Raw genomic sequence first — 15,948 nt, forward strand, 5'->3', positions numbered from 1 at the left:
ACTAAATTAAGTTCCACTGCAGAATCTTGATGTTCTTAGTGATACACTGATCCTGTTATCTGAAATTATAATATCTATAAAAAGTTATCATTCACATTGCATTACATTTTCTATTTTGTCCAAAAAACACCTGAAAATTACTAACCTGACTTTATCCCTGAACTTCACTATTGGCACTTTTGCTCTAATCAGCTGAGGTCTCTCAATGTAAGCTATAAAACAAAGATATACAATAAAACCTCAAATCACAGTTGTCAGTGCTAGTGTTAACTTGATCCCACTCCCCCACCCACAAATTTGACTTCCTTACCCTTTGTCTCCAAAATAAACATACAAACTATACTTATGTCATTCGATTAACACCCAAAGGCACAGCAAATATTATGACTAACCATGTATAAACAAAATGCTAAGGCCTCTAAACAATTCAACACAAACTAAACTACATACATATTATACACACACATATAATAAGATGTTTACACACATACATGTGCACATATACACACATATGCCTGTGTTTCTATAAAACATTTCTAGAACATATGCAGTTAAACACTTTATCCAAGTTCAATTGAACATGATTCAATTATATCTATAACTAGTAAAAAAGGCCCATTTCTGACACAAATGAAACGGGCGCTAGCAAGGTTTTCCTCGGAGTGTGTATGTTTGAGAGAGTGTATGTGAGAGTGACTGTGTGTGTGAGAGAGAGAGTGAGTCTGGGTGCGAGTGTGTCTGTGAGAGAGTGTGTGCAAGTGCGTATGTGAGACAGTGTGAGAGAGAGAGTGTGTTTCACACAGATACAGTGTGTGCGAGAGAGAGTTTGTGTGAGACACAGACTCTCTGTGAGACTGAGTGTGTGACTGTGTGCTACATAGAGAGTGAATGTGATACAGTGTGAGACAGAGTGTGTGAGAGTGAGAGAGACATTACTGTGAGAGAGAGTGTGAGACAGAGATACCTCCCCCCCCCCCCCCCCCCCCCCCTCTCTCTCTCTGTGGTGTCTGAGCATTACTGTGCAGGATGCTGAGCTCTGGCTGTGCTTCAAGGAACTGACCAATCCTATTTAACAGAATGCACCTCCAACATTCTGAAACTGAGAAACTTCGTGTGGTTGGTCACTTCTGCTTGTGACGAACCTGGAAGTACGTGATGTCAATTCAGGAGATGGATACAGAGAGCAGGAATGCCTCAGCCATGCAGTCAGCTTCAGAATGTTGGAGGTGTGTTTTATTATATAAGAAGATAGGGCATGATAGTATTTCAATAACAATAGCCAGAGATATTTTAAGTACTATATCTAGCAAAACTTTTATGACAGTCATCACCTAAAGCCAGAACAATTAAACAAATCTGTTGTGGGCTATCTCAATTTTAAAAAGGCATTTGACAAAGTACCTCATGAACGACTCCTGAGAAAATTGGAAAGTCATGTGATAGGAGATAATGTACTATTGTGAATTAAGAACTGGTTAACAGATAGAAAACAGAGTAGGGTTAAATGGTATTTTCTAATGGAGAAGTGTAGGCAGTGGGGTTTCCCAGGGTCTGGGAACACCTGCTTTTTAACATGTTTATAAGTGATCTAGAGATGGGAATAACTAAGGAGGTAATCAAATTTGCTGATGACACAAAGTTATTCAAAGTTGTTAAATTACAAAAGGATTGTGAAAAATTGCAAGAGGACCTTATGAGACTGGGTCTCTGGACATCCAAAAAGCAGATTTTGTTGAATTTGAGCAACTGCAAAGTTATATGTGCAGGAAAGAGGAACCCAAACTATAGCTACATGATGAAAGGTTCCACATTACGAGTCAATATCCAGGAAAAGGATCATTGATATGTTGAAACCCCCTGCTCAGTGTGCAGTGGCAGCTAAGAAAGCAAAGAGAATGTTAGGAATTATTAGAAAAGGAATGGGAAAACAAAAGTGAGAATTTTATAATGCCTTTGTATCATGCCACAGTGCGACCACACCTCAAATACTGTGTGTAATTCTTATCACCGCATCTCAAAAAATATAGAGAATTTTAAAAAGGCACAAAGAAAGGCGAAGAAAATGATAAAGGGGATGGGATGTCTTTCAAATGAGTAAAAGCTAAAGAGGCTAGGGCTCTTCAGCTTGGAGAAGAGATAGCTGAGGGGTGATATGATAGAGGTCCTATAATATACTGAGTGGAGTGGAACAGGTAGACGTGAATCATTTGTTTATTCTTTCCAAAAATACTAGGACTAGGGGACATGCAATTTACTACTAAGTAGTACATTTAAAACAAATCAGGGAAAATATTTCTTCACTCAACGTGTAATTAAACTCTGGAAATCACTGCCAGATAATGTGGTAAAAGCACTTAGCTTAGCAGGGTTTCAAAAAGGTTTGGATAATTTCCTAAAAGAAAAGTCCATAAGCCATTATTAAGATGAAGTTGGGAGAATCTACTGCTTCTTTCTAGGATAAGCAGTATAAAATCTGTTTTACTGTTTTGGGATCTTGCCAGGTACATGTGACCTGGATTGACCACTACTAGAAACAGGATATTGGTTTTGATGGACTTTTAGTCTGTCCCAGTATGGCAATGCTTATATTCTTAAGAAATCTTTTATGGATTCTGTACTGAGGATGGAATGTCATTTGAAACTAATACTGTCTGCTGGTTCTTCTTCTTAAAGAGAACGCACTATGTGCACAATCTGCACCCCCTTTCCCCCCTGAAGCACATGCGCATACCATTGCCAATGCGCACACTTATCAGGAAAGAGTGCACACTACATAAAAAAAAGAGGTGAACTATGTGCAAATAGTGCACACTCATTAAGAAGCGGGCATAGTATTAATGGCATTTGTTGGAAAAAAAAATTTCCAATAAAAATTATATTTTCTGGTGCCCATCCCTCTTTTCCCATCTCCAATTATCAACCCATTTTTATTCCCTTCCCTTAGCATAAAAGTGCATTGTTTACTGTAATTTTTAACATTCATCAATCAACCAATACAATAGATCCCTTTCAATCTGATTTTAGACCAGCCAACTCCACTGAATCTTGCACCCGCCAATCATTTTCACATGACTGCACTTTCCTGCTCTAGTCTCATTAAAGCATTTTTCTACTGCTTTTGACACTTTTCTGCTATGACCATGTTCTCCCTGAGTGTCCCTTTTACCACTTGGCATCTAATGGTTGAACAGAATCCCTGCTTACTTCAAATATACTTGAAAAAGCTTTTATTTTGAGTTTTTGAGTGACAAGAGTCTTTTCAGATTCTCTTTTGACCAGCCATTGTTAAAGTTTTATATCTAATATGAAAGAATTCAAGCTCTTTCCTATTTTCTTCATTTGAATCTGTTTTCCATTTTTTTTAAAGATGTATTTTTGGCTTTAACAGCTTCTTCCACTTTACCATTTACCAATAATGGCAGCCAGTTTCTTCTGACCTTTTCTAATGTCTGCAAGATATTTGGTCTGAGTTTCCAAAATAGTATTTTTAAAGTATTCATGCCACATGCAAATTTTTAACCTTTTTAAGTGCTCCTTTTTGGCTTCTTTTCTAATTCCCCCTTTTTATCATAATCTCTCATTTTCCTTATTATCCCTCAGATGACTATGCCAAATTTTACTGCGTTATGATCACTATCTCCAAGTGGCTTCACCACGGTTACCTTTTGCATCATGTCCTGTGATGCATTAAGGACTAGATCTAAAATAGATCCCTTTTCATTAGTTTCAGGATCAGCTGCTCCATGAACCAGGTATTAGCATCTAGAATCCTCACCACCCAAACATTATCTAATGAGACATTCACACAATCAGTAATGGGCTAACTGAAATCAATTTTATGTTGCCAATTTTACCTGCGTTGCTAATTAAGCACAGTTTCTCCATCCCGGCCAGCAGACCATAAAGCCCACACTGCATTTTGTTTCCTGCATGACTACTTTGCTTAACTACAGTCTGTTCTTGCTACCTGCACATTTGGTATTCACGGATTCGCTTATTCATAGAAGATAAAGTGTAACCCATTCTCGCTATTCCAGAGCATTTTCACTTATTCGCAGCCTGCACAGTGTAGTGCAAGGGCAAATGAAAGTGTGTTCCCATGAGGAAGAATAAATTCATAGAGCTATGCATGAATATTGTTACACCAAAAACCTGTATATACTGTACTTTTACAAAAAAAAGTGTATAAAACACATTATAAAATGTACAGTATAAGCTATTCTTTACAGGAAGGCTACATGAAATGATGAGATTATGATGTTCACTGTACACTTTTGCTACCTAACAGGGTCGAACAGGAACCTAAACCTCTTTTTCCCGTAGGATCAATGGTTCTGCATTCATGTTTTCGTATTCACAGGATTTTCTAGGAACCTAAACTCAGCGAATAGCGAGAATGGACTTCTCATTTTTAGCCATTGCCTTTTTGCAGCAGTTTGATCTGTACCCTGATATTGGTGTTATCATTGACTATCCTCCTTCCACCATAAGTACATAAGTAATGCCACACTGGGAAAAAACCAAAGGTCCATCGAGCCCAGCATCCCGTTCACGACAGTGGCCAATCCAGGCCAAGGGCACCTGGCGAGCTTCCCAAACCAAATCTCCTGAAATGCATATTACATCAACCACTTAATGCCATGCATTTTAACTCTCCAAGCTTATTGTTTGGATATCCAGTATTTCTATAAAGACAAGTATGTTTTAGTTCTAATCACATCTCCATGGCAGTTGATAGGGTATTTTGAAATCATTAATACCTGCCTGGCGTTTACTTAAATGCCTAAAAATAGAAACCTATTGATCTTCTCACCACTATTAATATCTATACATTCCAAAAAATCCTAAAAAACCCTAAAATAGTGTAGAGCCAAAAACAACAAGAACTAAATATTCATATAATTAAAGTGAACAGTGCTCAGAACTGGGTACGCAAGCACAGCTGTCAAACAGTACACTCGCCACCACAACCAACATCATAGCACCGTCAGCCCTCCCTTCCTACCAGAAAGATGTTAATATAGCTAGATGATCAAAGCAAAACTGTGTAATGATAGTAGTACTTAGCTTGGGCTGGCAGAGCAATGCTTAGCAAAATGTAACGAACAGCAGTTCTTGTCTCAGTCATATGTGGCTCATTTTTTTAGATGTGTATATACGATTTTAACAGCACAATGATTGCACAGCATATAAAAAAAAGAAAAAAAATGCTGAGTATTCTTTAGGCTAAGATTGACGCAGACCATTTGACCCTGAGGCAGGTGACGAAACGTTGGCCACCGTTGGTCATGGTCGCATTTAGCGTCTCGAGAGCCTGGATGGGATACAAGCTAAGTAATTTACATATTTGACTTCTAAGAGTAAAGAAAAAAGATTAAAAAGAAAAATTAAGTAAAAATAGAGAAAAAATATTTGCAGCAGATCATTTAAATGCCGTGGGGTGTTTGCCGATGATGAAGCAGTCCAGCCTCCCGAGAGCTCTTTAATCATTGAGCGGGGGGCTTCTTGAGGCTTCACCTCTTTATTTAATGAATTTATGATCAGAGTGAAAGCCAGTTGAGTCTCTACCTATCTCCTTCATTATATATGGTTTTTCAGATAGAAGTATTGGAAGGAGATTGCCTTCAGTATTAGCTTTAATCATCTAGCTATATTAACATCTTTCTGATAGGGAGGGCTGACGGTGCTATGATGTTGGTTGTGGTGGCGAGTGTACTGTTTGACAGCTGTGCTTGCGTACCCAGTTCTGAGCACTGCTCAGTTTAATTATATGAATATTTAGTACTTGCTGTTTTTGGCTCTACACTATTTTAGGTTTTTTTAGGTTTTTTGGAATGTACAGATATTAATAGTGGTGAGAAGATCAATAGGTTTCTATTTAAAGTATTTTATATATGTGGAGAAACCTCATATTATATAAATCCCCAGTTTCTTTTGGTTTACTTAAATGCACCAGGAATAACATAACCTTTATCGCAAGCTGTCATATTAACAGAGAAAAATGTAGGCAGATAAAGACCATATGACCTATTCAGCCTGCCCATCCATGCCATCTATTCTCCCCTATCACTCCGTTAGAGATCCTTATGCACTTGTACCAAGTTCTCTTGAATTCAAATACTGTTCTTCTCCACCACTTCCACCAGGAGGGCACTCCTCAAATTCATCACCCTTTCCATGAAGAAGTATATCCCCAGGTTAGGGTTACTTCCGAGTCCATCCCTTTTCACCTTCATCCTATGCCCCGTCATTCCAGAGCTTCCTTTCAAATGAACTATTTGCCTCCTGTGCATTTATGCTGTATTAAGTACTTAAATGTTTCTACCATACCTCCCCCTCTCCCACCTTTTTTCCAAAGTATACATATTGAAATCTTTAGGTCTGTCCCATTGTTGAATATAATGAGGAAAAAAGAAGGTTCCTATGGTCAGTGGAATGCAAGCATTAAGGCAAAAGAGATATGAGTCACAAACCTGTGAAAATAATAAGGGAGTCATAGAATCAACCTTGAGCAGCCTGGTGTGAAACAGAGACAGTCTGTGCAAGGAGGCAGAAGGAATGCTGCAGACATTTTTTAGATAAGAAAGAACAGGCTTCAAAGAAAAGGGTTGCTGACGTGCAGGAATTGGGTGCAGCACGAATGTAAGTGTATTTAAACTGAGGAGAATATATGTAACTTAAGCAAAGCAAACATATATCTCTGTATTACTGCTGAGCAAACATATATCTCTGTATTACTGCTAAAAATATATTTTGTAAGTATACTTTGCTTCCAGTGTGATGTTCTCATGCTGCCTCTGTCCAAGGGAGGACAGTTGAAAAAATAAAAATATTTTTTTTGATTATTCTTCTTTATAATAGGTGTCAGTTTCTTTGTTTACACACATATAAGGTGTAAATAAACACCATACACTTTATGATGAAGACCACTGACCATTTTAGTAGCCGCACTCTGAACCGACTCCATCTTGTTCATATCTTTTTGATGGTGCAGTCTCCAACTGCATATTCAACAGACTGCCAAGACCTGTCGCTTTTTCCTCTTCAACATCAGCAAAATTCGCCCTTTCCTCTCTGAGCATACCACCAGAACTATCATCCACACTCTCATTATCTCTCGCCTTGATTACTGCAACTTACTCCTCACCGGCCTCCCACTCGGCCACCTATCCCCCCTTCAATCCGTTCAGAACGCTGCTGCAAGTCTTATATTCCGCCAAAACCGATATACTCATATCACCCCTCTCCTTAAATCACTTCATTGGCTTCCGATCAGATATCGCATACAATTCAAGCTCCTCCTCCTTACCTACAAATGCACTCAGTCTGCGGCTCCTCACTACCTCTCCACCCTCATCTCCCCCTATGTTCCTGCACGCAACTTCCGCTCACAGGACAAAGCCCTTCTCTCAGTACCCTTCTCCACCACTGCCAACTCCAGGCTCCGCCCATTCTGCCTTGCCTCACCCTACGCCTGGAACAATCTTCCTTTACCCTTACGCCATGCCCCCTCCCTACCCATCTTCAAATCTCTGCTTAAAACTCACCTCTTCAATGCTGCCTTCGGCGCCTAACCGCTCGAGAAATATAAAATGCCCCAATCTATCCACCCTATCAGATTAACTGTTCACTCGTCCTCTAGATTGTTCACTTGTCTTTAGATTGTTCTCTTGTCTTTTAGATTGTAAGCTCTTTGAGCAGGGACTGTCCTTCTATGTTTAAATTGCACAGCGCTGCGTAACCCTAGTAGCGCTTTAGAAATGTTCGTTAGTAGTAGTAGTAGTAACTGTACACAATATGCTAAATGAAGTCTCACCAGACAATCTTATACAGGTGCATCATCACTTTTTTCCTACTGACCATTCCTCTCCCTATGCACCCAAATATCCTTCTAGCTTTTGCAGTCAATTTTTCTACCTGTTTGGCCACCTTAAGATCATCACATACGAACACACCCCTCTTTCATGCACAAAAGTTCTTCACCCCCTTAACTATACTGTTCCCTCGGGTTTTTCCAGCCCAAATGCATGACCCTGCACTTTTTAGCATTAAACCTAACCTGCCAAACCTTATGGCACACCACTGGTAACATCCATTTCCTCAGAATGAGCCCCATTTACCACTACCCTTCGTCGCCTTCCACTCAAATGGTTCCTAACCCAGTCAGTCACTTTAGAGTCCATAAAGAAGGTACTCAGTTTATTTATTAGTCATCTATGTGGAACCATGTCAAAGGCTTTGATAAAATCTAAATACACCACATCTAGTGCTCTCCCTCAATCCAAAGAAACTGATCAGATTTGTCTGACAAGACCTGCCTCTAGTGAAACCATGTTGCCTTGGGTCCTGTAATCCACTGAAAAAACTTTACTGCTCTGTTTTAAAAGTGATTCCATTAATTTACTTACCACATAAGTCGGACTTGCCAGCCTGTAGTTACATATTAACATAGTAGATGACGGCAGAAAAAGACCTGCACGGTCCATCCAGTCTGCCCAACAAGATAACTCATATGTGCTAATTTTGTGTATACCCTACTTTGATTTGTACCTATGCTCTTCAGGGCACAGACCATATAAGTCTGCCCAGCACTATTCCCGCCTCCCAACCACCAGCCCCGCCTCCCAACCACCGGCTCTGGCACAGACCATATAAGTCTGCCCAGCACTATCCCCGCCTCCCACCACCGGCTCTGGCACAGACCGTATAAGTCTGCCCAGCACTATCCCTGCCTCCCAACCTCCAGCCCCGCCTCCCACTACCGGCTCTGCTAAGTCAATGGGTGGCAGTAAGGTCTCAGACCCAAAATGGACAGACGCCAATTTTCATTTTGTCGCACGTCCATTTTCGGCCAAAATAAAAAAAAGAAAGGCATTTTTTACAGGTTCCCAGCCTCTTCCTTACTTCCTCTTTTGTGGAGAGGGACCATATCAGAATATTTTAAATTTCTCTGTTGTGCCAGTATCCTTTAAAGATACTCTTATTCCAAACCATGTACTCCTGAGCAACTGTCTGCTCCCACTCCCCTTCTCTTCCATACTAGTGTAAAAAGTTGTGCTCCATCCTTTTTAAAAAGTTAGCACAGCAACCTGGATCCCACTTAACCTCCTTACCAAACCTTTCTATGTTGTGGTACTCACATGTACTATGCCAGCTAGCTCCTCCTAAGTCCGATACATGAAGTCTACCTTACCATCAAGTAGGCAAGTGCTCCTCATTCCCAACTACCTACACTTCTATAGATCAACTACAACAGCCATCCTAACACAGCCCTCTTGGACACATACACGTGGAGACATTCTCAGTGCATGAGAATTCTACATCACTTGGAGAGCAGTTCCTGCCACACTAAAGTGATGCTCTCCTTCATGGTGACCCCTCTCCTCTAAGAGGACACAGAGCATCCCAGACTAGAAATTAGACCTCTCTACCATGTCCCTGAAGGTCTCCTCTGGATAGGACTGCCTCAGCTTTGGTAAGTCTGTCCCCTAGCCTCCAGAAACCAGACTTCTATGCAAGACATGACCTCTTCACACCAAAGAGAAAATTACACATAAATACATATATAAAAAAAACAAAATTAGCCCGACACAGGCCGTGTTTCGCCCAGCAGGGGCTGCTTCAGGGGCTACATAAAAATCCTCTATAGTTCAAATTGGAAAAATTATTATATTTGATAATTCCAAAAATATAATATGCAAGCGATCTCAGTTTTGAAAAAAACAGCTCTCCAAGAGGGGCCAAAACGACATATCATTCCGTCTATCTGGCGTCTCTTGTCTCTGGAGAAAGCTGAAAAAAAAAAACAAAAAAAAAAAACTGAGATCGCTTGCATATTATATTTTTGGAATTATCAAATATAATAATTTTTCCAATTTGAACTATAGAGGATTTTTATGTAGCCCCTGAAGCAGCCCCTGCTGGGCGAAACACGGCCTGTGTCGGGCTAATTTTGTTTTTTTTATATATGTATTTATGTGTAATTTTTTGGGTTGTATTAATAAATTACGTTCTTAACGATCTGCTTTGTACATTTTCCATCTTGGAGCTTGCAGACCGTCTGCCTTTGTGCTTTCTTGGACTCTTCAACACCAAATGCAGACACAACTTCACACCAAATGGGAGATAATCATACATGTAGCACTCAATTTAAACGACTGGACAGCCTACACCTAAATGCTGGACTAGTCCCTATATGTTAGTAGTGATGAGCTGTTAGTTATTTAAGAAACGTAGAAGACAAGAAAACAGCAGCTGATTTAAACCATATGGCCTATCCATCCAGTTTGTCCATCCATACTATCTATTCTTCCTTCCTTTCCCTTATATACCCTATGTATTTGTCCCACGCTTTCTTGAATTCAGATATAGTCTTTGTCTCAACCACCTACACCAGGAGGCCATGCCAAGCATCCACACCCTTATCGTACAGTAATATTTCCTTAGATCATTCCCAATCTGTTCCCTTTCACCTTAATCACAGAAATTCCTTTCAATTGAAAAAGATGCCTCCTGTGCATTTATACCACAGAAATGTTTAAATGTCTCTTATCATATCCCCCCTCTTCTACCTTTCCTTCAAAGTATGCATAATGAGGGTGTGACACGGAAGGAAAGAGTGGCCTGCCCTGCTGCTGCTTGCCGCGAAGGTGGTGAAAGGAAAGGAAGGAGGCGTTTAAGGTTAGTTCGGGAGCGACGGCGGGCGGGCCTGACTGCGGTGGTGCCGGGCCCCCTCCGGAGGCCCGAGCCCGGGGACCTTTGTCCCCCCCCTCTCGGCGGCCCTGGGTCTCATCAGAGACTTACACAGGGGTACTATCATCTCCTTTTTCCTGCTGGTCATTCCTCTCCTTATGAACTCAAGTATTCTTCTGGGCTTGCCATCGCCTTTTCTACCTGATTAGCCACTTTAAGATCATCAAGCACTATCACTTCCAAATCCCACTCTTCTTCTGTACATAAAGCTACTTCATCCTGTATACCATACCACTCCCTTTTGTTTTTGAATATCAAATGCACGACCCTGCATTTTTTTTAGCATTAAATCTTAGCTGTCAAATTCTAGACCAAGCTTTGCTACGTCACTCCTCATATTATCCACACCAACAGGGATGTCTACCATAATGCAGGATGAGGAAGAAAGTCTCCTAAAAGGAGGGCATCACCCTGGTGAAGTAGAAGTAATCCCTTAGACAGGACCTGCCTACCACCTGCCTTCGCACCGAGAATGTGTCTCCAGGAACTTCAGGCCAGTATGTAAGGGTTAGGACAGCTGTTGTAGTTGGTGATTTCATCATTAGGCATGTAGATAGCTGGGTGGATGGTCGGCATGAGGATTGCTTGTCACTTGCCTGCTCAGTGAGGATTTTAGATAGTGCTGGACAGGAGTTGGCTGTCTTAGCACATGTGGATACCAATGACACAGGAAAATGTGGTACGGAGGTTCTGGAAGCCAAATTTATGCTCTTAGGTAGAAAGCTAAAATCCAGATCCTCCAATGTAGCAGTTTCAGAAATGCTCACGTTCCATGGGCAGGACTCAAGAGGCAGGCAGAGCTCCGAAGTCTCAATGAGTGGTTGAGATGATCGTGCAGGGATGAAGAATTTGTATTTGTTAGCAACTGGGCAACATTCTGGGAAAGGGGGAACCTGCTCCAAAAGGATGGAATCCACCTTAACCGTGATGGAACCAAAATTTAAAAAGGAAATAGAGCAGTTTTTAAACTAAAATTGGGGAGGGAGGGGGGAGGCCAATGGCTGCCCAGGGGCACATGGTCCAGTGTGTATCCTTGAAGGATACTATTGAAACAGGATATTTAGAGAATCCCAACAGAAAGATTTCAACAATGGTGAAAGAAAGCAACAAGAGTTTAAGGGAAGAGCAGAGTAAAAGGATGAACATTATCCCCATCAACTTCTAAGCAGCTTGTAGATGCAAGGAAAAAAAACAAACAAACCACAATTTGAAGTGTCTGTATTCAAATGCTAGAAGCCTAAAATATAAGATGGAAGAGTTAGATTATATAGCGCTAAATGAAGAGGTTGATATAATATGCATTTGAGTGAACAGGTGGAAGGAGGACAATCAATGGGACACTGTGTTAACAGGTTATAAAGAAACAGAGAAAAATGTAGGTAAACACCATGGGGCTCATTTTCAAAGAAATTAGACTTACAAAGTTACATAGTAATCTATGGAACTTTGTAAGTCTATGTGCTTTGAAAATATGCCTCTATATGGTCTATCTAGTCTGCCCATCCATGTCATCTATTCTCCCATCACTCCCTTAGAGATCCTATCTACTTGTCCCAAGCTCTCCTGAATACAGATACTGTTTTTGTCTCCACCACTTTTACTTGGATTTAAAAAAGGTTTGGAAAAGGTCCTGGACTAGAAGTCCATAGGTCTGCTATTGAGACAGATATGGGGAAGCCACTGTTACTATTTGGGTTTCTGCTAGGTACTTGTGACCTGGATTGGCCACTGCTGGAAGCAGAATACTAGGCTAGATGGACCATTAGTCTGACTCAGTATGGCTATTCTTATGTTCTTTTGTTGTTACCACTGCAAAGAGGCAAACCTTATCAGACAGCTCTTCCACAATATTTGGGAATGCCCTATAAGGCCGTTCAAGAGGGGATATGTAGAATTTGTTCACAACTTGCCTTCAGTGAAATACAGGTCAAGCAGGCTTATGGCAGCAAGATAGACCTAAAATCATAAACAAGTCTCTGACTGATTTCACTCTATTGCAGCAATAACAGTTGTAACAGGCTACAAGGTTAGTGAAACTTGGCATTGTCTACAAAACAGCTCATCTGATGAAGAAATGCCAACTGGACATTGGCATAAGCAGAACTATGTGGTCATGGTATCTCACAAGATAAATGAGTAAGTAGCCAGGTGCAGGGAAAAACAGAACTGTAAAGAGGCTAAGCGAAACCATGGTGGTCAGAAATGTCAGATGGTCGAAAGTAAGACTCATTGAGGTCGAAACTGATATTGTGTAATCAAGTGTAATCAAGATTTACTGATAAACAGCTGACTGCCAGTAATCTGGGGCACAAGAGTATATAAACTGATGGTTTGGCCAATGTGATGGAGAATACAGGACCAGTGACATCTGTTTGATTCAATGTCTGACAACTCCCTATGAGAAAACGGCCTTGTTTGCTATTACCTTTGAACTTGTAGAAACTGTTTGGTGAGTACTGTATTAATTGATTTGCTTTAATAAACTTGAGAGCTGATTTCTCATATTCACTGTATTTCTCTTGTTTGTTATCTCCTGACTTACTCAGAGTGGTGCACAACTCTGATGATTAAGGAGTCTAGATAAGGGAGGTAAAGCGAATGCTACATACCTGTAGAAGGTATTCTCCGAGGACAGCAGGCTGATTGTTCTCACTGATGGGTGACGTCCACGGCAGCCCCTCCAATCGGAACACTTTCTAGCAAAGTCCTTTGCTAGTCCTCGCGTGCCGATGCGCACCGCGCATGCGCGGCCGTCTTCCCGCCCGAACCGGCTCGTGCCGGCCAGTCTCATATGTAGCAAGACAAAGAGAAGGGAAGACACAACTCCAAAAGGGGAGGCGGGCGGGTTTGTGAGAACAATCAGCCTGCTGTCCTCGGAGAATACCTTCTACAGGTATGTAGCATTCGCTTTCTCCGAGGACAAGCAGGCTGCTTGTTCTCACTGATGGGGTATCCCTAGCACCCAGGCTCACTCAAAACAACAACCATGGTCAATTGTGCCTCGCAACGGCGAGGACATAACTGAGATTGAACTAACCATTTATCCAACTAACTGAGAGTGCAGCCTGGAACAGAACAAACATGGGCCTATGGGGGTGGAGTTGGATTCTAAACCCCGAACAGATTCTGAAGCACTGACTGCCCGAACCGACTGTCGCGTCGGGTATCCTGCTGCAGGCAGTAATGAGATGTGAATGTGTGGACAGATGACCACGTCGCAGCTTTGCAAATCTCTTCAATAGTGGCTGACTTCAAGTGGGCTACCGACGCTGCCATGGCTCTAACATTATGAGCCGTGACATGACCCTCAAGAGCCAGCCCAGCCTGGGCGTAAGTGAAGGAAATGCAATCTGCTAGCCAATTGGATATGGTGCGTTTCCCCACAGCCACTCCCCTCCTGTTGGGATCAAAAGAAACAAACAATTGGGCGGACTGTCTGTTGGGCTGTGTCCGCTCCAGATAGAAGGCCAATGCTCTCTTGCAGTCCAATGTGTGCAGCTGACGTTCAGCAGGGCAGGAATGAGGACGGGGAAAGAATGTTGGCAAGACAATTGACTGGTTCAGATGGAACTCCGACACAACCTTCGGCAAGAACTTAGGTGAGTGCGAGGACTACTCTGTTGTGATGAAATTTGGTGTAAGGGGGCCTGGGCTACCAGGGCCTGAAGCTCACTGACTCTACGAGCTGAAGTAACTGCCACCAAGAAAATGACCTTCCAGGTCAAGTACTTCAGATGGCAGGAGTTCAGTGGCTCAAAAGGAGGTTTCATCAGCTGGGTGAGAACGACATTGAGATCCCATGACACTGTAGGAGGCTTGACAGGGGGCTTTGACAAAAGAAAACCTCTCATGAAGCGAACAACTAAAGGCTATCCTGAGATCGGCTTACCTTCCATACGGTAATGGTATGCACTGATCGCACTAAGGTGAACCCTTACAGAGTTGGTCTTGAGACCAGACTCAGACAAGTGCAGAAGGTATTCAAGCAGGGTCTATGTAGGACAAGAGCGAGGATCTAGGGCCTTGCTGTCACACCAGACGGCAAACCTCCTCCATAGAAAGAAGTAACTCCTCTTAGTGGAATCTTTCCTGGAAGCAAGAAAGATGCGGGAGACACCCTCTGACAGACCCAAAGAGGCAAAGTCTACGCTCTCAACATCCAGGCCGTGAGAGCCAGGGACCGGAGGTTGGGATGCAGAAGCGCCCCTTCGTCCTGTGTGATGAGGGTCGGAAAACACTCCAATCTCCACGGTTCTTCAGAGGACAACTCCAGAAGAAGAGGGAACCAGATCTGACGCGGCCAAAAAGGAGCAATCAGAATCATGGTGCCTTGGTCTTGCTTGAGTTTCAACAAAGTCTTCCCTACCAGAGGTATGGGAGGATAAGCATACAGCAGACCCTCCCCCCAGTCCAGGAGGAAGGCATCCGATGCCAGTCTGCCGTGGGCCTGAAGCCTGGAACAGAACTGAGGGACTTTGTGGTTGGCTCGAGATGCGAAGAGATCTACCAAGGGGGTGCCCCACACCTGGAAGATCTGTCGCACTACACGGGAATTGAGCGACCACTCGTGAGGTTGCATAATCCTGCTCAACCTGTCGGCCAGACTGTTGTTTACGCCTGCCAGATATGTGGCTTGGAGCACCATGCCGTGACGGCGAGCCCAGAGCCACATGCTGACGGCTTCCTGACACAGGGGGCGAGATCCGGTGCCCCCCTGCTTGTTGATGTAATACATGGCAACCTGGTTGTCTGTCTGAATTTGGATAATTTGGTGGGACAGCCGATCTCTGAAAGCCTTCAGAGCGTTCCAGACCGCTCGTAACTCCAGAAGATTGATCTGCAGATCGCGTTCCTGGAGGGACCAGCTTCCTTGGGTGTGAAGCCCATCGACATGAGCTCCCCACCCCAGGAGAGACGCATCCGTGGTCAGCACTTTTTGTGGCTGAGGAATTTGGAAAGGACGTCCCAGAGTCAAATTGGACCAAATCGTCCACCAATACAGGGATTTGAGAAAACTCATGGACAGATGGATCACGTCTTCTAGGTCCCCAGTAGCCTGAAACCACTGGGAAGCTAGGGTCCATTGGGCAGATCTCATGTGAAGGCGGGCCATGGGAGTCACATGAACTGTGGAGGCCATGTGGCCCAGCAATCTCAACATCTGCCGAGCTGTGATCTGCTGGGACGCTCGCACCC

General features: G+C 42.6%; 1 protein-coding gene and 1 long non-coding RNA gene across 2 annotated transcripts in view; both read right to left on the bottom strand.

Annotated features, from left to right (window-relative positions):
- The window catches only part of TENT2 (terminal nucleotidyltransferase 2), a 245,491-nt gene that overhangs the window by 78,361 nt on the left and 151,182 nt on the right, over positions 1-15,948 (bottom strand). Inside the window, exon 7 of the mRNA XM_030191942.1 lies at positions 146-212. Coding sequence (XP_030047802.1) covers positions 146-212 — 67 coding nt within the window. The remainder of the gene's footprint in view (positions 1-145; positions 213-15,948) is intronic.
- LOC115463043 lies at positions 6,912-7,814 on the bottom strand. Its single transcript, XR_003940985.1, has 3 exons — positions 7,788-7,814; positions 7,482-7,484; positions 6,912-7,001 (listed from the first exon to the last, which is right to left on the bottom strand). It is a non-coding gene; the product is annotated as an uncharacterized LOC115463043 (long non-coding RNA).

Source organism: Microcaecilia unicolor, chromosome 2, assembly GCF_901765095.1.
Source record: "Microcaecilia unicolor chromosome 2, aMicUni1.1, whole genome shotgun sequence".
Lineage (NCBI taxonomy): Eukaryota > Metazoa > Chordata > Amphibia > Gymnophiona > Siphonopidae > Microcaecilia > Microcaecilia unicolor.